This window comes from Thamnophis sirtalis, unplaced genomic scaffold, assembly GCF_051295495.1.
Source record: "Thamnophis sirtalis isolate CommonGarterSnake01/CBP01778 unplaced genomic scaffold, rThaSir2_p1.2 scaffold_10, whole genome shotgun sequence".
Taxonomy (NCBI): domain Eukaryota; kingdom Metazoa; phylum Chordata; class Lepidosauria; order Squamata; family Natricidae; genus Thamnophis; species Thamnophis sirtalis.
The window spans coordinates 7,730,439-7,754,660 of NW_028261390.1; the positions used below are offsets into that span (position 1 = coordinate 7,730,439).

Consider the following 24,222-nt stretch of genomic DNA (forward strand, 5'->3'; position numbering starts at 1 on the left):
ACTCAATGTAGAAGGCACACAGAGCGCTGTTACCTTCCCACCAAAGGTGGTCCCTATTTTTCTACTTGCATTTTTTCGAACGGCTAGGTTGGCAGAAGCTGGGACAAGTCACGGGAGCTCACGCCGTTACACGGTGCTAGGGATTCGAACTGCCGAGCTTTCTGATCAACAAGCTCAGTGTCTTAGTCACTGAGCCATCACGTCCCTTAACATAGCTTTACTAGGGTGTAAATTACATGTCGACGTGATTTCCAGCTTATATAACTCCTTTCAGAGAGTTGCTTGCTTAAAACCCCACTGGAAAAAGGGTCTCTATCTATCTGCATTGACACTGTCCCGGTGTCACTCTTATGAAGCAGCAACAGTTAACATCAATGGCTTGTCAAATGCCAAATAGTTGTTTTCAGTTGCAACTTTATTTTTTAAATTTTAAAAAAAACAACGCCAACAAAAAAAATCCCACTACAAGGCCAAAAATTGTTTTGATAGTGTTGGAAGGAAATGTCCTTCTGGGTTCGGCTCCAAGTGGGGAAAAAGACCCTGGAAACATGGAGGCTGCTTGGAAAGATGGTTTTAATGGTGGACAGGATCACAGGGATTGAGCTCCTAAACCGAAAAGGGGGATCCCATGCTTCCAGATGTTGGGTGAAGAAGAGAAAAGAGACAGAGATGCTGAAAGTCCCTGGCTTTATGCCCTCTCTGGCCTTTGATCTTGATCTTGTATTCTGATTGGTTGTCAGATTCCCATGGGGCCATGCAAGGGCAAGTCTTTAGGTTGTGTGTTGAGTCCCAAGTTTGGTTGAGCATTGCTTCTTCCCAGGTGCCCTGTGGTGAGTTTCTGTGGAAGGCTAATCCTATCTTTGTTATGTAGGGTAGACCAGCTCAGGGCCCCTAATGGCCCATTGAGATAGGTGGGGGCTATTAAGAGTGCGTTTGTTCCTGCCTAAAAACATGTTTCTCCATTTCTGATCCAGGGAAATATAATATTCTGCCTTTTCAATATTTCCCACGATATTCCATTTTTCTAGGAGAGGGGTGGGGGTTAACTTCCTACGATAGTTTTCCCAGGCTGTTGAGTTTTGCAGAACTCCAAAAAAAAATATTCAGAGAAGAATTATGATCTCTAGATGTTTGAAAGAAATTGCAGAATTGATGTATATCAATCCTACAATTCGTAGTATACCGATTAGCCTGTAACCCGTGGATTTCCTTATGGCCTCCCATCCCAATCTTAACAAACACAGTCCTACAAGCTCTTTCAAACCACCATGCCTTCCCCTTTCTCACAAAGACCCCCTTGCCTCCAGAAGTTGTGGGTGCTCCAACCACTGAAGGTTTTTAAAGAACAGACTGGATGACCATTTGCCTGAACTGGTGTAGGGTTTCCTGCTTGAGCAGCGGGTTGGACTAGAAGACCTCCAAGGTCCCTTCCTACTCTGTTACACTGTTAAAACCCCAGCCTTGCTTCTCAAGAGGATGCAACCTGCTTGGTGGTCCTCCAAAACCCTTCTGGCCACCAGACTCGGTGCCTGAGTCGTCTTGGGGCCAATGCTGGATAAGGAAAGGAAAAGCCACGAAAGGCGCCCCCTATTGGAAGAAGCGGTCAAGGTTGTCCAACCCCGTTTTCTTCCTTCTCTTCCTTCTCCTCCTCCTCCTCCTCCGCACCTCCGGGCAGGTGGAGCCACCGCAGGGCGGGAACGCGACAGCACTACTTTTTCCCAAGCGCCGCGCCGGCGTAGCTACTATTCCTCTTCGCCAAGTTCACAGTTCGGACTGTTGCTTCGGGGTAAGTCTCTCCGCTCGATTTCTTCCCTGCACCCCGAGACTTGGATGGGGAGGATGCTTGGAAAGCCCGGATCGCTAACCTCTGCCGCTCTTGCAAGCTTCGCACCCCTCTTCCTCCTATACCCAACTTCCCAGCCCATCCCCAACTCACCTCGCCCTTTGCACCCTAGGCGCGCCCAGGTTGGGATCAGGACTCGGTCTCCGGCGCCTGCAGCTTCCCCTTCGCCTCCCCCTGCCTTGGGAGAGCCGAGGTACCAGTCAGACGGGGGTCCCCTCCCCCGGGGGGATCTGTCCAAGGTGGGGAGGGATGGGGGGACACACAAATTCGAAGGCGCCTCGTTCTTTTTCGCAGCGCAACAGAGAAGGCGCGCCCTGCCCCGATTGTGCGCTCTCTGTTACGCGCTGCCCCGCTCCTTTACTGGACATCTTTCCCCCACCCTACAAAGAGAAACCAAACGACCCGAAATTCTTCCTTTCCTTTTTCTCTTTTCTTTCCCCCTCTCTTTCTTCTCTCTCTCTCTCTCTTTCCTTCCTTCCTTCCCTTTTTCTCTCTCTCAATTTATTGTCGTTGCCTGTCTCCAACTGGTGCTGGATAGCTGCCAGCTGAGCGCACGGGTCTCACTCCCTCTCTGTCTGTCTGTCTGCTCTATCTGTCTCTTTCTCTGTCTCTCTCTCTTTTTTCTTTCTTTTTCACTTTCTCTCTCTCTCTCAATTAAATAGATTCACTGCCTATCTCCAACTGGCTCTGAATAACTGCCAGCTGAACGCATGGGTCTCCCTCCCTCTCTGTCTGTCTGTCTGCTCTATCTGTCTCTTTCTCTGTCTCTCTCTCTTTTTTCTTTCTTTTTCACTTTCTCTCTCTCTCTCAATTAAATAGATTCACTGCCTATCTCCAACTGGCTCTGAATAACTGCCAGCTGAACGCATGGGTCTCCCTCCCTCTCTGCCTGTTTGTCTGTCTCTTTCTCTGTCTCTCTCTCTGTCTCTCTCTTTCTTTTTCACTTTCTCTCTCTCTCTCAATTAAATAGATTCACTGCCTATCTCCAATTGGCTCTGGATGAATGCATGGGTCTCCCTCCCTCCCTCTCTCCCTCCCTCCCTCTCTCTCTCTCTTTCCTTCTTTTTCACTTTCTCTCTCAATTAAATAGAGTCACCGCCTGTCTCCAATTGGCCCTGGATAGCTGCCAGCTGAGCACATGGATCTCACTCCTTCACTCTCTCTCTCTCTCTCTCTCTCTCTCTCTCTCTCTCTCTCTCTCTCTCTCTCTCTCTCTTTCTCTGTTTCTCTCTCTCTCTCTCTCTCTCTCTCTCTCTCTCTCTCTCTCTCTCTCTGTGTGTGTGTGTGTGTCTCTCTCTCCTTCCTTCCTTCCCTTTTTCCGCTCTCTCAATTAAATAGAGTCACCGCCTGTCTCAAACTGATCCTGGACTACTGCCAACTAAATGCATAGGTCTGTCTGTGTCGCTCTCTCCCTCCCTCCCTCCCTCTCCCTCCCTCCCCCTCTCTCCCCCTCTTTTTTACTCCCTCCCTTTCTCTCTCTCTCTTTCAGAGTTTGACTCAATCTATCTGGAAAGTCTATGAGAAGTTTGTTTTTCTTTCTGCAACAGTCTACTAATGATTTGGTGCCATTTCTTCTGGGATGTGATTTCCTGGTGGTCTCCCTTTCAAGCACTGACCGGGATCTCATCCTGTTTAGCTAGACTGCTTGCGTCTGTAGTCCTTGATAGGGACGGGCAATTAGGTTCTTTAGAGAATGGCATGTAGCTCCTCATATTTAGCATGGGATTGGGGGGGGGGGATTGAGCAAAATGACTACACACACACATCCTTTTTTCCCTCCCTCTGCCATCCTCTTTCCGCCAACAATTTATCTTTCAGTTTAAATGTTTATTTAAAACAGAAATAAACCAACGAAATCGGGGTGGATCTGTTCCTCTCGCATCCTGATCGCTTTCCTTCCCTGCTCATTTTTCCCATGATCGAATTACGAACCAAAGTTTTCTTTTATTTGAACCGGACTTTGTTGGCAGGTGAAGTTTTCTCTGGCAACTACGAATGTGGTTTCTTTTTGCTTCCTTCTGAATCTATTTACTTTTCACATTCCTGATCTGGGAGGTCCCCTCACACGTCCCATCAGCCGAGACTCACCTGATGCAGCTATTCAGGATCCTCTGGCAGTTTTCAGCTGGTGCATCAATATTTGACCACAGTCAACTTCGGCAACTTGCTTTTGAAATAATAATGTTGTTTTAAAAAGTAAGATGCCATGGTGGGGTGAGAGGGGTGCAGGGCACCTGGATGAGACCCAGGAGAAGTGGCCCTGTACAGAACAGGGCGGATGAATTGCTGGTCTCCAGATATACTATCTTTTCTAGTTTGGCAGGGAGATGGGAAATGTAGTTCCATAGCATTTAGGGGCAGTTTGGTCTAGGGGTTAGGCACCAGACTAGAAACAAGGAATTGGTGAGTTTTAGTCCTGCTTTAGGCATGAAAGGCCAAGGGGGTGACTCTGTGCCAAGCAGAGGGAGACTGGGAGTTCTAGTCCTTCCTTAGGCATGAAAGCCAATTAGGTGACTCTGGGCCAATCACTGGAAGCCTGGAAGTTCTAATCCTGCCTTAGGCATGAAAGCCAACTAGGTGACTCTGAACCAATCATTTAAAGAGTGGGAGTTCTAGTCCCACTTTAGGCATGAAAGCCAACTAGGTGACTCTGGGCCAATCACTGGAAGCCTGGGAGTTCTAGTCCCACCTTAGGCATGAAAGCCAACTAAGTGAGTCTGGGCCAATCACCAAAAGATTGGGAGTTCGAGTCCCGCTTTAGGCATGAAAGCCTAAGGGCCAATTCATCTCTGAGTCAAGCCCACATCACAGCATTATTATGGGAAAAATAGGAAGAACAAGTATTGGGTATGTTCCAGTGGTGGGTTTCAAAAATTGTTGGAACCTACTCTCTGGGTGTGGCCTCCTTTGTGGGAGTGGCTTGCCACCCATGTGACAGGATGGGAGTGGCTTGCCGCCCCCATGTGACCGGATATGAAATTATGAATTAGTACTTAGATCGGTCCAAGTAGCTATTCAGAAACTCTGGCATTGAAGCATGCAAGTCTTAAAGCTGTCAAGTTACAAGATCCTTGCCAGTGGTGGGTTTCAAAAATTTTTGGAACCTCTTCTGTAGGTGTGGCCTGCTTTCCGGGTCACTGGTGGAACCTCTTCTAACTGGTTCGGTAGATTTGACGAACTGGTTCTACCGAATAGGTGCGAACTGGTAGGAACTCACCTCTGGTATGTTCTCCCCCTTGAGTCATTTATAAAAATAAAGGCAGGATACAAACAGACAAACAAACGCTAGAATCCACAACTTCCCACCCACCCACCCACCATTTCCCAGTAGATAGTGCTAATCTGAACCAATAAGGTGGTGCAGTGGTTAGAATGCAGCACTGCAGGCTACTTCTGCTGACTGCCGGCTGCCTGCAATTCAGCAGTTCAAATCTCACCAGGCTCAAGGTTGACTCAGCCTTCCCTCCTTCCGAGTTGGGTAAAATGAGGACCCAGATTGTTGGGGGGGCAAGAGGCTGGCTGTGTAAACCGCTCAGAGAGGGCTGTAAAAGCACTATGAAGCGGTATATAAGTCTAAATACTAGTGCTATGTATGGATTCTCCAATTCTTGTACCCTTGAGCTTGGGAACAGAACGGAAAGAACCGGTTGAAGGATGCTCAATCCAACCTAGGAGTAAATCCTGAGTTGAGCTCTTCGCCACCTCCGTTGCATATACTCCTTAAACCAAACTTCCCTCTTTTCAAATGCAAAACCCGAGAGGAACATTGATTAAGAAACCCATGAAGATAGAAAAGTGTCTCTAAATTCCATCTTGGAGGAAAAGAAGGGCGAAGGAAAAAGAATTATCAGATGATTATTACATTAACAGAGTTGGAAGAGACCTTGTAGGTCATCTAGTCCAACCCCGCATGGTCTCTGCTGGCCAGTCTTCCTGCTTCCTCCCAAAGCAGGCAGAATCACCATTCCGTGAAATTGCAAATGGAAAGACTTGCAAATTGAAGTTGAGTGACTGTGGAAAAAGAAATTGTGTGTTGTCCCGATTGTAATTGGAGCCCTTGGAGCAATACCTAAAGGGCTACCTCGCTATTTGGAAATTCTAAATTTATCAGACTTGAACATTCTGACTCTACAAAAAATCCACCCTACTTGGAACAACTTATATCCTCCGACGTTACCTTAACAGTTCCTAGGTCCTTGGTTAGGACTCGAGCTGTTGAGCTACCAACCAGCCCCAAAGGCTGTGAATCTCACCAAAGATTATCATCATCACCATCATCATCATCATCATCATCATCATCATCATCATCATCATCATCACAACAACAACAACAACAGGTTTTCAGTGAGATCAGTGACCCCGAGAGATAGCAAGCAACTTTTTTTTTTAAAAAAAATGTCCTATCAGAGGATAACCAGACATTTGCTGAGGGTAGAAACATATGAAGAACGGTTGCAGGAACTGGGCCTGGCTAGTCTAGTGAAGAGAAGGACCAGGGGAGACATGATAGCAGGGTTCCAGTATTTGAGGGGCTGCCACAGAGAGGAAGGGGGTCAAGCTGTTTTCCAAAGCACCTGAAGGCCAGACAAGGAATAATGGGTGGAAACTGATCAAGGAGAGATTCAACCTGAAAATAAGGAGAGGTTTTCTGATAGAGCCATCAACCAAAGGAACAGAAGTTGCCTTTGGAAGTTATGAGAGTTTCATCACTGGGAGCTTTCAAGAAGAGTCTGGGCTGCCATCTGTTAGAAATTGTCTAAGGTTTGCTTCGGCAGGGGGTTGGACTAGATGACCTACAAGGTCCCTTCCAACTCTGTTAATCTGCATCTGTTCCCTGCATTGCATATAGTTGAATTCATCCTTGTTTAATAACCCAATTTATTGTTTTTTTTTCCCAGCGTCTTTGTGAAAACAGATAATCATGACTTCTACTTGGGTAAGTCAATTATTTTTTCCAGATTTATTAGATTTAATCTAATGTATCTGCTTCCGCAGGGGGCTGGACTAGAAGACCTCCAAGAAACCTTCCAACTTCTATTTCTATTTCTATTTCTATTTCTATTTCTATTTCTATTTCTATTTCTATTTCTATTTCTATTTCTATTTCTATTTCTATTTCTATTTCTATTTCTATTATTTCTATTTCTATTTCTATTTCTATTATTTCTATTATTTCTATTTCTATTTCTATTATTTCTATTTCTATTATTTCTATTTCTATTATTTCTATTTCTATTTCTATTTCTATTTCTTATTCTATTTCTACTCTATTTCTATTCTATTTTATTTCTATTCTATTTTATTTCTATTCTATTTTATTTCTATTCTATTTTATTTCTATTCTATTTTATTTCTATTCTATTTTATTTCTATTCTATTCTATTCTATTCTATTCTATTCTATTTCTATTCTATTCTGTCCTTAGCCTTGTATAGAAGAAAAAAACAGCATTAAAATTATATGTTGGGACAGGGATCACTCCCTAAGAGAGGGGGCTGGCTGAGGAATTCTGGGAGTTGAAGTCCACAAGTCTTAAAGTTGCCAAGTTGGAGACACCTTCATTAGATAAATGATTTTTGCTGAAATAATACCCTTACATTTTCCATCCATATTACTGTGGTGTGATGCCACTTTCTTCTACTTTACAATTTCAAATAATTGTGCAAATGAATCGTTTCCCCACAGTGTGAGGCAACAGGGGAAATACAGATCAGTCCACGAAGCTGTCAAACTAGCCTTTTTTTTGCTTCAGGATGAAAAAAAAAAACTTTAAAAAAAACCACGGAGGGTGTGCCTGGTTTATGCTTCAGAGTAGCAGCAGTCTTGATGTTATGGCGAATTCCTGTTCAAACACTTGCTAAGTAAATATTGACATATTGAAATGTAGGACTGAGTGAGCAAATGTAGAAATTTTGCAGCCTAGGACTGAATAAGAAATAGATTATATTTTTTAATCCTCAAGTCAAGTTGCAAATTAATTACAAAATTGGGGTGAGATTAATTACAAAACTGGCCAAGTTATCCTGGCACCGGAAACATCCATTCAGCAAAAATCAGAATAATTACAGTTGAAATAGCTAGCTTTGTTTCTCTTTCTGTGATAACCAAAACCATCCATTTTTATTTCTGATTGATATCTGTTTCATTCCTGATTGATAAATGGCTGAACATAATTGAAGTATTGTTGTTTCCCGCTGTTTTAAACCTCTTGTGATGCACAAATAGTTCTCGACTTACATCTATTCATTTAGTGGCCATTCGAAGTTAGAAGAAAGTGACTTAGAACCAGTCCTCGCACTTACAACTGATGGTCATATGATCAAAACTCAGGCTCTTGGCAATTGGTATATATTTACAACACTTGTAAAGTCCCAGAATCATGTTATCAGCAAAATCAATGTCGGAAGTCAGATTTGCTTAATGACCTCATGATTCACTTAACAACTGTGGCCAGAAAGGTTGTAAAATCAGGGATGTCTCACTTAACAGCTCCCTGGCTTAGCAATGGAAATTGTGGTTCCAATTGTGGCTTTAAAAAAAGACGGCCTGCATTTATTGCCGTTTTTCTTCCAAACCACCTTAAAATGCTCTGTTGACATAAACTGCGAGTGGGATGGTGGTGTTTGCTACTTCCTTATTTAACGAACACCAGCTTAGTCTGAGTTGTACAACGCCCCAAAAAGAAGTGATTCAAAAGTTTCAAAAGCCATTCCACCTGGATGAACTCAGTCCAAGCTGGGTGGGGTGCTTATTGAAGCTTGCAAGAGTCTGCATTTTGCCCCTAATTTTTGGGCTGGAACTCCTTATTTGGTGAGTCTGTGGAATTCTTGCCTCCTTAATTATCCCCTGCTGTAATGTTTCTCAACTTTGGGAACTTTGGGGTGGACTTCAACTCCCAGAATTCCCCAGCCATGGCAGTAGAGGGTCCACGCCTCTTAAAGTACCCAAGGTTAAACTCCTCTCCTCTCTACCATGCCCCTCTTCTCCACTCTATTCTCCTCCTTTCCACTCCTGTCCACTCTATTCTCCTCCCCTCCCTTCCTCTCTTCTCCACTCCATTCTACCACTCCTCCTCTCTACTTTATTCTCCTCCTCTCCCCTCCTCTCCTCTCCATTCTATCACTCCTCTCCTCTCCACTCCTCTCCTCTCCACTCCTCTCCACTCTATTCTCCTCCTTTCCTTTCCTTTCCTCTCCTCTCCACTCTATTCTCCTCTCCATTCTGCTCTATTCTCCTCCTCTCCTCTCCACTCTACCACTCCACTCCTCTCCTCTCTATTCTCCCTTCCTCTCCTCTCCTCTCCATTCTATCACTCCTCTCTCCAGTTTATTCTCCTCCTCTCCCCTCCTCTCCTCTCCCTCCACTCCACTCCTCTCCACTCTATTCTCCTCCTTTCCTCTCCTCTCCTCTCCACTCTATTCTCCTCTCCATTCTGCTCTATTCTCCTCCTCTCCACTCTACCATTCCACTCCACTCCTCTCCACTCTATTCTCCACCTTTCCTCCCCTGCCCCTCCACTCCACTCTATTCTCCTCCTCTTCCCTCCCTTCCCCTTCCTCTCTCCCCTCCCCCTATCCTATCCTTGTTGCTGCCTTGCTCACACCTCCCTTGCCCTGCCCTGCCCTGCCCTTTTCCTTTTCCTTTCTGTTCTGTTCTGTTCTGTTCTGTTCTACAAATGTTTCAGGATGATTCCAGGTAAGTTATAAATATGATACATGCAAGAAATAAGCCTGAAAGTGTAGACTGTGAAATCCATCTTTCTCAGCAGATAATTACAATGTTTGTATTGGAAGATTGCATGATACCCTTGCTAAAAAATATTGAATGCTTTATTAAACTCAGTTCAGCCCCACACAGTCAGAATGATTCTCAGCAGCTTACGTAGCATATAGAATTGATAACAATTACGGTGCCATCTGAAACCAGATCGAAACTAACCCTCAGCAGCGATACAGGCAGCAATCACCCCCCTCTCCCCAGCCCTAGGCATAAAAGCAATAAAAGATTAAAGATGGAATCTATGCAAACTCAGGGGAGAGCCCTCCAAAATGTTTCCAATATCCCATAAAGCTCTTGAAAATAATGTAATAAGCAGAGAGCAAGGCCTTTCAAAACAGAAAATCATCTTGCAGCCAAGTTTACCTTAATTATATTTATCTTACGAGAAACATTCAAAAGAATTTTAGCCCGTCCTTCATTTTTTTAAAAAAAACTTTTCATTTACACTGAAAGAGGGGATAAATTCACATTTATCAGGTAGGTATGAAAGGGAGGTGGTGGCTCAGTGACTAAGACATTGAGCTTGTCAATCAGAAAGGTCAGCAGTTCGGCAGTTCGAATCCCCAGCGCTGCTAATGGAGTGAGCTCCCGTTACTTGTGCCAGCTTCTGCCAACCTAGCAATTCGAAAGCACGTAAAAAATGCAAGTAGGAAAATAAGGACCACCTTTGGCGGGAAGGTAATAGCGTTCCGTGAGCCTTCGGCGTTTAGTCGTGACCACGGAGACGTCTTCAGACAGCGCTGGCTCTTCAGCTTTGAAACGGAGATGAGCACCGCCCCCTGGTGTCGGGAATGACTACTAGCACATATGTGAGAGGGGGAACCTTTACTTTTTACCTTTATGTAAGAAAACTCCCTGGGAATTCTTACAGAAGGGGGTCTTGAATTTGGGACACCAAATTCCTCCAATAGACTGATTAGATCCCACAGATTAGGCCTCCTCCGAATTCCATCCGCTGGCCAATGTTGGCTGGCGACCACCCGGAGGAGGGCCTTCTCTGTGGCTGCTCCGGCCCTTTGGAACGAGCTCCCCGTGGAGATTCGAACCCTCACCACCCTCCAGGCCTTCCGCAAAGCCCTTAAAACCTGTCTGTTCCGACAGGCCTGGGGCTAATGAGTTTTTTGTCCCCCTCTCGAATGGTATGGTTGCTGTGTGCTTTTTAAATTATGGTATTGTCTTGTTCGTCTTTTTATTCTTTATTTGTATCCCCCCCCCCCCTTGACTTGAGTTGTGAGCCGCCCTGAGTCCCCTTCGGGGAAAAGGGCGGCATAGAAATCTAATCAATCCAATCCAATCCAATCCGACACCTTTTGGTGGGTCCCATTCTCACTGATCTGCCTCGACTGCATTGGGCTCAAGGCCCTATCACGTTATTTAAAGCAGGTTGTAGCAAAAAATGCACAAGCCGGAAAACGTGTTCTGCAGTGGGATGCAATTTCTTACGCCGACAACTCGTCCCGCTCGTCCTAAATACAGACCTCGGGGAAACTGAGAAGCCGAGACAATTTTGCCACGTTGCAAAAAATGACAACAACAACAACAAACCCCAAAACTCTATGAAATGTGGAAATTGCAGTTTGTTAAGAGAGAGGCTGTCGGCTTATGGGAGGAAAATCTAATTATTGCTGAACCTCCTGGATTCACAGTCAGTGGGGCTTCAGCTGAATTCCTTCCCTGATTTTTTTTCTTTTTTTAAATAGAGTTTGCTGTTACGCTGGTTGTTTTTGTCTTCGTCTGCAAAATCCACACTGCAGTGCAGAGTGAGGTGGAGAAAGGGGGTGGGGGTGGGAATTCATTCATTTCGTGAATACAGGTAGTCCGTGAGTCACGATGGACGTAAAGCGAATCCCCGTGGTCCAAACTTCACAACAGGATTGTAAATCCCTTTTGGGATTGTTGTGGGCTGCCAGCGGCCAGCCGAGCTGGCAGCAGATTCGGACAGTGAGGAGGTTGGGGAGGAAGATGGGCCGGTCCTGGAGGCTGGGGAAGGCTCGGACGAGGGCTCTCTGTCGGAGGCAGAGAGGGGGCCAGGGCTGTATGCCAGTGATCAGCTGCCTTCAGAGTCAGACATCAGTGGGGCAGACAAACAGCTGGAGCCTGTTCCCAGTGTGCACATGTGCAGAGTGGCCAGATGAAGGGAACAGCTAAAGAACAGGGCTTGACTTGGGAGTAAGGCCACAGGTGGACGATGAATGGCCCCTCCCAGAAGAAATAAAAGAGGAGCAAAAGGGGAGTGGAGTTTGCAGGAGACAATTAGTTCGCTTAATTGGTTCGTGACTCTCCGAGACTCCTGGCCAAGTTCTGCAGAGATCGGCCTGGCAGCTCTCCAAGCCAGATAAGGTCTGTGACTGTAAATCCTCCCTTGAAAGACTTGGCTGGATGTGAATTCACAGTCAATTAATAAAAGGGGTTTTTGTCGGGACAAGGAGTTGGCTTCATGCTCTCGGGAAGCCTCGATCAAAACAGGGATGTCTGAAGCAACCTTGAACGGTTGCTAACGATTGCTCGTAAATTGAGGTTTACCTGTATAGGTAGTCCTCGACTTATGACGGTTCACTTAGTGACCATTTGAAGTTACAACAGCGCTGGAAAAAAGGGACTTAGGACCATTTCTCCCACTTACGACCGTTGCAGCATCCCCATGGTCAGGGGATCAAAATTTGGATGCTTGGCAAACTGGTTCATATTTATGACGGTTGCAGTGTGTTGGGGGGTCACGCGATCCCCTTTTGCGACCTTCTTGACAAGCCAAGTCAACGGGGAAGCCAGGTTCACTTAACAACTGGGTTACTAGTGTAACAATTGCAATGATTCACTTAACAACGGTGGCAAGAAAGTTCGTAAAGTGAGGCCAAATTCCCTTAACAGCTGTCTCACTTAGTAACAGAAATGTTTGGCTCGGTTGTGGTCGTGCGGCGAGGGCTTTTTGCATTTATACCTTTTATTCTTCCGAGTTGTGATTTCTTCCGAGTGTGTCATCCAGGCAGGGCTCATTTTAATTTTGTTTTTTTAATAGAGGAATTAAGTCAGCATTCCTGAAAGGCTGAGATCATATCAAAGCTTGCTCTTTTTTTCTTTCTTTCTTTCTCCACACCTACGTGAATTACATCCTCTTCTGTGCTAACAGCAGATGCTATCAACTAAAAACTCAAGCGTTTCCTTTTGTTGGCACATTTATTTTCCTTGGGGTGAATAAATCAGCTTTGCGATGACTCTGCCATAAAGGGCTGGAAAATGACTCTCTGTTGTAACGTTTGAGGGCCTCCTGTCTTAGCGTCCTATCTCAATTTTCCTATGTTTTTTTTATAAAGGTGACTGCATGCTTCTACGTATTCGATTGCACTAGTGTCTTTTCATAATGGATGTCCCCTGTTTCCCCCAAAATAAGACTTCCCTGGATAATAAGCCCAATTGCGCTTTTGAGCGCATGCGCTAAAATAAGCCCTTCTCCCCCAAAAATAAGCCCTCCCTGAAAATATTGCAACACAGCAGCATCCATAAGGTGACCATGCTCGCCGCCTTCTGCACGTCAAAAATAATAAGACCTCCCCAAAAATAAGACCAAGAACTTATTTCGGGGGGGGGTCAAAAGAAAATAAGACCCTGTCTTATTTTCAGGGAAACATGGCAAAAAAGAAAATATAGATGAGAACAGATCTAATTTACCATCTTCTCTTTCTTACTTGGGATTCTGGTTTCCTCTAGTTCTCAACAAAGCAGCACTTCACTCCAGAATGTGGTTTGTTTTTTACCACTTTTCCTGGCTTGTCTCTGTGGGCAGAGAGAGAGGGACAAACCTAAGTTTCTACATGGCTAAGGGTTGAGTTGAACCTAGATCTCATCATTCCTAGTCCCACACCTTTATCACTATTCTAACTGAGGCTTCCCGAGAGGTGAAGCAGACTTCTTGTCCCAACAAAAAACCTCTTTCATTAATTTGCTGTGAATTCTGCTCATTCACATCCAGCAAAGTCTTTCGAGGGAGGATTTACAGTCACAGACCTTATCTGGCTTGGAGAGCTGCCAGGCCGATCTCTGCAAAACTTTTGCAAGGAGTCTCGGAGAGTCACGAACCAATTAAGCGAACAAATTGTCTCCTGCAAACTCCACTCCCCTTTCGCTCCTCTTTTATTTCCTCTGGGAGGGGCCATTCATCATCCACCTGTGGCCTTACTCCCAAGTCGACCCCTGTTCTTTAGCTGTTCCCTTCATCTGGCAACTCTCCGCATGCGCACACCGGGAACAGGCTCCAGCTGTTCTTCTGCCTCACTGATGTCTGACTCCGAAGGCAGCTGATAACTGGCATACGGCTCTGACCCCCTCTCTGCCTCCGACACAGAGCCCTCATCAGAGCCTTCCCCAGACTCCAGGACTGGTCCATGTTTCTCCCCAACCTCCTCACTGTCAGAGTCTGCCACCAGCTCTGCTGGCCGACTTTGGCCACAACAATCATTATACCTGTTGGGAAACAACCAGCCACCAGGGAGGAAGGATCAAGTTTGCATCTAGCCTGGAGTCACTGCAAAACCACAAAATGGCTAAGACCGACTCCCTCTAAGTTCCTTCTCTATTTTTTCCCATGGGATTGGCTGCCTGGATGGGGAGATTCCTGTATCATAGGCAGAAAATAATAAAGCACACATGGTCCCTGACTTACTGCCGCAGTTGAGCCCAGAATTTATGTCGTGAAGTGAGAAATGTGTCAAGTGAACTTGCCCCGTTTTACCGCCTTCCCTGTCCCAGTTGTTAAGTGATTCGGCGCTGGTGTTAAAATCCGGTTTGCTTGATGCGTTTCTTGAATCCTATGTCATTGAGTGCCATCTCTTTTCCTCCAGGTTGGTTCTAGAGGGACGATTCAGGATTCCGCAGGATTCAATGCTTCCAAAGATGCAGAGGCACTTAAAAAAGCAATGGAAGGACTGGGTGAGCATCCTGTTTTCTTTCGGGAAAGGGGGACAGTTTGCATGACGCAGGGGTGTCAAACTCGATTCCATCAGGTTTGTCTCTGACCTCGGGGGCTGGGGTGGGCATGGTGGGGGTGGGCGTGGCCAGCTTGACATACACTCGTTTCGGAGTCTCCAGTGGCCCGAGGGCTCTGCCAGAGAAAATGGGCTCCCAAGCTCAGTTTTCAATTGGGACGGCCTCCTGCAACTCTCTGCGAGCAAAAACGGAGCTCAGGAGGAGCCCCTTTTTTGCTTGCAGAGGCACCGCTGGCCGGGCCTTCGCTATTTCCAGGGTGGCCAAATCTGTTCTGGCCTCGGCTTCCTTAAAAAGCAAGAAGCAGAGTCTTGGTCCCGGCAAAACCTTTTCTTACTTACACGACTGTGAATTCCTTTCATTCACAGTCAGCAAGGCTGAGCAAATAGTCTTTCAGAGGAATGTTTATCCACACGAACCTTATCTCGCTTGGAGAGCTGCCAGATAACTAGTTTCCAAGCGCAGGGCAACTCAACACTTGGCCCAGAGTCTCTTATAGTCACAAACAGAACTTTCCACTCTTGAAACAACCGAATTAATGAATTGTTTCTCGCAAAATCCCCCTCCCCCTTCACTCTTCTTTTTGTTTTCTATGGGAGGGGCCAATCACCTCCAAGGTGTGGCTTTACTCCCAAGTTGACCCTGCTTTCTTAGTTGTTCTTGTCTTCTGGCAGCTCTGCGCAGGCGCACACTGGGAACAGGCTCCAGCTGTTCTTCTGCCTCACTGCTGTCTAGCTTCCTCTCTGCCTCCGACGCAGAGCCCTCGTCTGAATTTACCTCAGCCCCCAGGGCTGGCCCAAGTTCCTCCCCAACCTCCTCACTGTCTGACTCTGCTGGCCGTTGATGGGCCACAACAAAATCTAAGCACCCCGCGGGCCGGATCTGGCCTCCAGGCCTTGAGTTCGACACCCCTGCCTTAGAGAGTCGATCTCCTGTTGGTACTGTGGCCCCCAGTGTGTGTTGCACTGAGAGGATGAAAGAACAACACGGGAGAAGGCCTGGTGAGCTATTTTTGCATTCTGCAAAGAAGAATGCCTAGCAGTATCCTTGAAACCACCTGGACTTCAGGTTGGGAAGGAAGGACATTTTGGAAGTTCGGTTGACGTCCCATAGGATGACCGTTTAAAAACCCAAAACCTGTCACCTATCCCCAAGCCAAGCCGCATGTGATTCTGCTGCTTCTCTCAGGCGTTACTGCATGAAACTAGTCCGTGAAACTTGCAAAGAATGGGATAGAGCCGCGATGGCGAACCTGTGGCACAGGTGGCACACAGAGCCATTTGTCAGGGCATGTGAGGCGCTGCCCTGACAGCTGGCCAGCATCCATGCGCCCGCTGGCCAAACTGAGTTCACCCTTTTTTAAAGCCATTTTTCACCCTCCCCAGGCTCCAGAGGCTTTATAGGAGCCTGGGGAGGGCGAAAAGAGCCTCCCCCACCCCCGGGAGGCCCTCGGAAGGCTTCATGAGCTTCCCTGAAGCCTCCGGAGCACAAAAAACCAGCCCTATGGGCAAACCGGAAGTTCGGGAACGGACTTCCTGTTTGTTCGGAGGGTCGTTTTAAGTGCTCTGGAGGCTTCAGGGAAGCCTCCTGAAGGTCCTGAAGCCTCCAGAGCACTTAAAACGACCCTGCGAACAAACCAGAAGTCCATTCCCGAACTTCTGGTTTGCCCATAGGGCCTCCTGAAGGTCCCTGAAGCCTCCGGCGTGCTCAAAACGACCCTCCAAGCAAACCGGAAGTCACTTCTGGTTTGCTCATAGGGTGTTTTTCTGCCCTCCGGAGGCTTCAGGGAAGCCTCCTGAAGGTCCCTAAAGCCTCCGGAGGGCCTCAGGGCAGGGGGAAGGCTTTTTTCGCCCTCCCCAGGCTCCTATAAAGCCTCTGGAGCCTGGGGAGGATGAAAAAAGGATGCAAAAGATGTGGGGTCGCGCCTGTAGTGCATGCATGCGCACGGGGGGGAGGGCGTGCATTGCATTATGGGTGCCGCACTACTGGGCCATCGCTGGGATAGAGGTTGCCCATCGCTAAAGTTTTAATATGTTTGCCTCCAAGCGTCAAAGATCCTTTCTGTTTCTGAGCTGACTCCCTTCTTAATTTTGCTTTTTAGGCACGGATGAAACAACAGTGATTGAGATCCTGACAGGGAGATCCAATGCTCAACGGCAGCTGATAGCGGCAGAGTACAAATCTTACACTGGGAAGGTCTGCATCCTTGGGAAATATTGCGAAGGGGGGGCACGTTAATAGGGCGAGGAACTCCGTTTTATCTCCGGCTGCCGATTCTTTGTGGTCAATAGTGTGGAAGAGCCAGTCTGGTTGAGATGCTGGCCTGGTAACCAGGCACTGAGAGTTGTAGTACTGTCTTAGGCATGAAAAATGGCTAGGTGGCTCATCAATGATGGTGAATTCTAGTCCCTCCTTAGGCATGAAAGCTCGCTGGGTGTCTCTGGGCCAATCACCAAGTGATGATGAATTCTAGTCCCGCCTTTGGCATGACATCTAGCTGGGTGACTTTGGGCCAATCACCAGGTAATGGTGGATTCTAGTCCCCCTTGGGCATTAAAGTTGTAAAATCTCCATTCCCTCCCCACTCCAGGGGAAGGATACTGCAAAATCTCCATTCCCTCCCCACTCCAGGGAAAGGATACTGCAAAATCTCCATTCCCTCCCAACTCCAGGGAAAGGATACTGCAAATCTCCATTCCCTCCCCACTCCAGGGAAAGGATACTGCAAAATCTCCATTCCCTCCCCACTCCAGGAAAGGATACTGCAAAATCTCCATTCCCTCCCCACTCCAGGGAAAGGATACTGCAAAATCTCCATTCCCTCCCAACTCCAGGGAAAGGATATTGCAAAATCTCCATTCCCTCCCCACTCCAGGGAAAGGATACTGCAAAATCTCCATTCCCTCCCCACTCCAGGGAAAGGATACTGCAAAATCTCCATTCCCTCCCCACTCCAGGGAAAGGGTACTGCAAAATCTCCATTCCCTCCCCACTCCAGGGAAAGGATACTGCAAAATCTCCATTCCCTCCCCACTCCAGGGAAAGGATACTGTAAAATCTCCATTCCCTCCCTACTCCAGGGAAAGGATACTGCAAAATCCCCATTCCCTCCCCACTCCAGGGAAAGGATACTGCAAAATCCCCATTCCCTCCCCACTCCAGGGAAAGGATACTGCAAAATCTCCATTCCCTCCCCACTCCAGGGAAAGGATACTGTAAAATCTCCATTCCCTCCCTACTCCAGGGAAAGGATACTGCAAAATCTCCATTCCCTCCCTACTCCAGGGGTGAGATACTGTAAAATCTCCATTCCCTCCCCACTCCAACGGTGAGATACTGTAAAATCTCCATTCCCTCCCTACTCCAAGGGTGAGATACTGTAAAATCTCCATTCCCTCCCCACTCCAGGGAAAGGATACTGCAAAATCTCCATTCCCTCCCGACTCCAGGGAAAGGATACTGCAAAATCTCCATTCCCTCCCCACTCCAGGGAAAGGATACTGTAAAATCTCCATTCCCTCCCCACTCCAGGGAAAGGATACTGCAAAATCTCCATTCCCTCCCCACTCCAGAGGAAGGATACTGCAAAATCTCCATTCCCTCCCCACTCCAGAGGAAGGATACTGCAAAATCTCCATTCCCTCCGCACTCCAGAGGAAGGATACTGCAAAATCTCCATTCCCTCCCCACTCCAGAGGAAGGATACTGCAAAATCTCCATTCCCTCCCCACTCCAGGGAAAGGATACTGCAAAATCTCCATTCCCTCCCCACTCCAGGGGAAGGATACCGCAAAATCTCCATTTCTTCTCAATCAGCTGGGACTCGGGAGGCAGAGAATAGATGAGGGCAGAGCCAGATGATATTTACCTATTCTCTGAAGTACTGAAAATTTCCGCTACCGGTTTTCCAGAACCGGTCAGAACCTGCTGAATTTCATCCCTGATGGTGGGCTAAGATATTTATGACCCCCTCCCTCCCTGCAGTTGTGATTCGCTGGAGGATGATGGACTAGACACTTTTGCTGAAGCTGTCCAGGATTCTTGACAATGAGATTGATTCTGGTTTCTTTTCTTTTTAAAGGAGCTGAAAGATGCTTTGAAGGAAGAAACCTCAGGTGATTTTGGGCATGTCCTGTGTGCTCTGGTCACTCCCCCGGCAGAATTTGACGCTGAAGAAGTTAACCGTGCCGTCAGAGTAAGTCGAAACGGGTGGCCTTCCTTTTCAGGTTAACCCCTAAAGCTCCTCACACACGTTTTATTTGATTCTGCTTTGGGGAAATAAGATTTTCCTGTTGCTCTCTCTCCTTTTCTGAGAACACACCTTAATATAATTGCACTTTAACATCCTTCACATTTTATGCCATTCTTGGATGAAGCTTCTTCAGAGCTTAAGAAACATCTTGGGTGAAAAGCAAAACATCTTCAAAGAAAAACCAAAAAGTCCAGTTGCCTTTAAAAAATAAAAAAAAGCATCTTTGGGACAACCAGGACCTGGATGTCCGAGAATATCCATAGACATGTCTCCCCTAGTCTGTCTTTTCATCAGACTAGACACGCCCAGTTCCTGCAACTGTTCTTCGTATGTTTTAGTCTCCAGTCCCCTAATCCTCTTGCTTGCTCTTCTCTGCACTCTTTCTAGAGTCTCCATATTCTTTTTACATCGTGGCAACCAAAACTGGATGCTAAGTGTGGCCTTACCAAGGCTTGATAGAGTGGTTCAGTCCTAATATACACATACACACAGCCCGTGTTTTTGTTAATGTAGCTGTTCCCCTGCAGGGCCATCATTTCTATTCTATTCTATTCTATTCTATTCTATTCTATTCTATTCTATTCTATTCTATTCTATTCTATTCTATTCTATTCTAATCTATTCTAATCTATTCTATTCTATTCTATTCTATTCTATTCTACTCTCTATTCCTATTCTATTCTATTTCTATCCTATTCTATTTCTATTCTATTCTATTTCTATTCTAATTCTATTCTATTTCTATCCTATCCTGTTCTATTCTATTTCTATCCTATTCTATTTCTATTCTATTCTATTCTATATTCTTTTATTCTATTTCTTTCTGTTTCTATCCTATCCTATTCTATTTCTATCCTATTCTATTTTATTCTATTTCTATCTTATCCTATTTTATTCTATTTCTATCTTATCCTATTTTATTCTATTTCTATTTCTATCCTATTCTATTTCTTTTCTATTCTATTTCTATTCTAATTCTATTCTATTTCTATCCTATCCTATCCTATCCTATCCTATTCTATTCTATTTCTATCCTATTCTATTTCTATTCTATTCTATTATTTTATTCTATTTCTATTCTATTTCTATCCTATCCTATCCTATTCTATTCTATTCTATTTCTATTTCTATTTCTATTCTATTCTATTCTATTTCTATTCTATTCTATCCTATTCTATTCTATTTCTATTCTATCCTATCCTATCCTATTCTATTTCTATTCTATTTCTATTCTATTCTATCCTATCCTATTCTATTTCTATCCTATCCTATTCTATTTCTATTCTATTCTATTCTATTTCTATTCTATTCTATTTCTATTTCTATTTCTATTCTATTCTATTCTATCCTATTCTATTTCTATTCTATCCTATCCTATCCTATCCTATTTCTATCCTATTCTTTTTCTTTTCTATTCTATTCTATTCTATTTCTATTTCTACTCTATTGTATCCTATCCTATCCTATTCTATTTCTATCTTATTCTATTCTTTCTATTCTATTTCTATTTCTATTTCTATTTCTATTTCTATTTCTATTTCTATTCTATTTCTATTCTATTCTAGTCTATTTCTATTTCTAGTCTAGTCTATTTCTATTCCAGTCTATTCTATTCTATTTCTATTCTATTCTCCATTTTAAAATCCTTACTTTTAGCCAGCAGTAACACATTGAAGAATGAATTGATCGATGCTCTTTCATCTACCCCAACTCTTGTTAGTTCACACCATTAACCAACAATTTGTCGGGGGCTGACATCCATCGCCCAGGCACACTTGACTTTCAGCGATTTCAAATGAAATGTTCGCTCACAGAGAGCCATCTGCCAAGTCTGTTTACAAAACACTGGCCTTGAGATGATGTCAGCTGGTTTTTCTTCTGCTAGCAGAAATGTTTTAATGTTGAAAGGAACTCTTTGGGGTCATTTATCTCGTCCGGAGATTTCTGACCAACTGGTGGCAGCTTCTGCGATAGCCAGATGCAATTAGGTAAAGGTTCCCTTCGCACATATGTGCTAGTCATTCCCGACTCTAGGGGGCAGTGCTCATCTCCATTTCAAAGCCACAGAGCCAGCGCTGTCCGAAGACGTCTCCGTGGTCATGTGGCCGTCATGACTAAATGCCAAAGGCGCACGGAACGCTGTTACCTTCCCACCATAGGTGGTTCCTGTCTTTCTACTTGCATTTTTACGTGCTTTTGAACTGCTAGGTTGGCAGAAACTGGGATAAGTAACGGGAGCTCCCTCTGTTATGCGGCGCTAGGGATTTGAACTGCCGAACTGCCAACTTTTCTGATCAACAAGCTCAGTGTCTTAGCCACTGAGCCACCGCGTCCCTTTGGACGCAATTAGATCTAGATCAATCTTAAAACGGATAATCGAGCATCTTTTCATTGTGATCCTTGCCAGGGCATTGGAACGAATGAGATGACGTTGATTGAGATTGCGGCTTCCCGAACCAGCAAGCAAATCAGAGAGACAGCTCAGGTGTATTACACAAGTAAGAACTGCTGTGGCTGAATAGGTACCAGCCAGGTATTTGCCTCATCGTTTCTCTGTAGGCAGCGATAGCCCACCTGTCTGGAATGGGAAAATGGTTCAGGGTGGTATCCTGTATTACAGATAGTCCTCTATTAGCAACTCTTTGTTTAGTTTCCGTCCAAATTTACAACGGCGCTGGAAAAAGTGACTTATGACCAGTGTTCACACTTATGACAGTAACAGCATCCTTAGGGTCACATGATCAACATGTAAGCCGCTTGGCAACTGGCATGTATGTATGACAGTTGCACTGTCCCAAGGTCATGTCCAGGGGTGAAATCCAGCAGGTTCTGACAGGTTCTGGAGAACCGGTAGCGGAAATTTTGAGTGGTTCGGAGAACCGGCAAATACCAACTCTGGCTGGCCATGCCCCCATCTATTCTCTGCCTCCCGAGTCCCAGCTGTTTGGGAGGGAATGGGGATTTTGCAGTATCCTTCCCCTGCCATGCCCACCAAGCCACGCCCACAGAACCGGTAGTAAAATAATTTGAATTTCACCACTGGTCATGTCATCCATCATTTTGGACCTTCCCAGGCGGCTTCTGACAAGCAAAGTCAATGGGGCAATTTTCCAATTAAAATAGAGCTAGAAGCGGCCTTGAAGGTCTTCTAGTCCAACCCCCTGCTCGGGCAAAAGACCCTATACCATTTCAGATGTCCAATCTCTTCTTAAAACCTTCCAATGATGGGGCACCTACAACTTCTTTTTTTTAATTAAATGTTTTTTATTGCTTTCTATTGTACATTCCATTTCTGTGTTGAACAGTGTGTTCTCTAGGTGTCTGGGGTATTAACATACAAACATCATCATAGTCAATGTAATTGTGTTTGTGTGTGTTTTCTTTTGTCAAAGCACCTGGTGTGCCCAAATATGGGAGGGAGCATACTGCATATTTGGAGTATATTTGGCTACATCAGGTGCTTTGACAAAAGGAAAAATACTTAATCATTCCTCTGGCTCAGCTGATAAGGGAGGAGAACTTGTGGCTTAGAGGTTAATACAACTGCCTAATATGTAAAAACAGCCCAAGTTCGAATCCGAGCAAGGGTATGGCTAGCTGATGAGAGTTAAATAACTTGAAATAAGATCTATACTAGTCCCCCTTCATTTATTTATCAGCAAAAATGCAACACAAATATAAAGAGAGAAGAGGAGAATTGAAAGAGAGAGAAACAAAGGAAGGAAGGAAGGAAGGAAGGAAAGAAAAGAGAACTAAAAAGAAGAAAGAAAGATAGAGATAGATAGATGAGAAAGAGAGATGATAGATAGATGATAGATAGATAGATAGATAGAGAGAGAGATAGAGAGATAGATAGAGATAGATAGATAAATATAAAAATTAGATAAATAGATAAATAGATAATATATAAACAAATAAGCAACAATATCAATCATTATTACAACGTATACTATCTTCCATCATAGTGTTGATTATATAACCATCAGAATATTTATTCTTCGGGTTTTCTTTCTCATGTAATCCTATCTTGGCGTACCACGTCTGTGGCTGGTCTCAAAAGGTTTTGCGCAGAAGTCCACACCGATTGGAGGGGCTCCCCATCATTAAGTCAGACCCTATTGAGTTTGCATTAGCCAGATCATGGCCCGTGTCCCCTCTAGCGTTTAGTTTGATAAGTGGCACTAGCCACAGAACCGGCGGCTTGATGAATTGCCGAACTCGCGGAGAGGCTGACCAAGATGGATTGGAAATTGAATGCAGCCAGCCCAGCGAAGCCTATAGCTTGTTTTTTTCAGAGCCCTGGCATTGATTAATAGCTGGAAGATGGATGGCTCTTCTCTTGCCGAGGGTGTAGGAAGCCCACTGGTGGGAATAGAATCGGACGCCCCTGCTTCGTTGCACTGTAGTCTAAGCTGAGCCAAGCAAATAAACCTGGACCAGAAGACAAATTGATTGAGTCGCAATGGAGCGATCAGTAAACTTGCTGACACTGCGAGTGAAGGAAGACCGGTTCACCGTTTGGTGAGGTCCCAGCGATTGGCTGCTTGAGTGCTCTTGAGGGGGATCTTGAGCAACACTGGGTTTCAAAAATTGTTTGAACTTACTCTGTGGGTGTGGCCTCCTTTGTGGGAGTGGCTTGCCGCCCATGTGACTGGATGGGAGTGGCTTGCCACCCATGTGACCGGATATGAAGATGCCGACGACACTTGTCAGAACCCCCTTAAATTACCTCACACACAGCACTGGCATGCATAAGAATATGATGTAAACTTGTTTTTTAAAAGGCTTCTTTGGTTTGCGTTAAAACAACTTCAACACACGCAATGTTCTGATTGCACCACAAACGCAGTAGTCATCCTTCCCTTTCACAGAGGCACTGAGTTTTATAAATAGGAGCATGATAGTGCAGAATAATCATATCCAAGGACCAGTGGTGGGTTTCAAAAAAATTTGGGACCTCTTCTGTAGGTGTGGCCTGCTTTCCGGGTCCACTGGTGGAACCTCTTCTAACCGGTTCGGTAGATTTGACGAACCGGTTCTACCGAATAGGTGCGAACTGGTAGGAACCCACCTCTGATCTTGAGGCATCAGTTCCCAGAATTCTAGAATTTTGGAACTGCAAACTCCCCATAGTTGTTGATTGAGATGGTTGGCTACCGAAAATGGATGGATGGATGGATTCCATGATCAAGGGCAGCCTGATAGTTCTGAAAATTGTAGTTAGATTAAGAGAGTTGGAAGGGACCTTGTATGTCATCTAGTCTAACCCCCACCCCCTCGCCCAAGCACCATTTCTGACAGATGGCAGTCCAATCTCTTCTTGAAAGCTTCCAGTGATGAACCTCCCACAACTTATGAAGGCAGCTTCTGT

The 24,222-nt window shown here is 45.3% G+C and overlaps 1 protein-coding gene across 1 annotated transcript in view; it reads left to right on the forward strand.

The window, feature by feature from the left end:
• The first annotated feature begins 1,682 nt into the window (after positions 1–1,682).
• ANXA3 (annexin A3) overlaps positions 1,683–24,222 on the forward strand; it is a 36,367-nt gene continuing 13,827 nt past the window's right edge. Inside the window, exons 1-6 of the mRNA XM_087724000.1 lie at positions 1,683–1,786; positions 6,742–6,779; positions 14,458–14,545; positions 16,701–16,795; positions 18,681–18,794; positions 21,259–21,349. Of these exons, the coding sequence (XP_087580126.1) occupies positions 6,765–6,779; positions 14,458–14,545; positions 16,701–16,795; positions 18,681–18,794; positions 21,259–21,349 (403 nt within the window). The 5' untranslated portion in view covers positions 1,683–1,786; positions 6,742–6,764. The remainder of the gene's footprint in view (positions 1,787–6,741; positions 6,780–14,457; positions 14,546–16,700; positions 16,796–18,680; positions 18,795–21,258; positions 21,350–24,222) is intronic.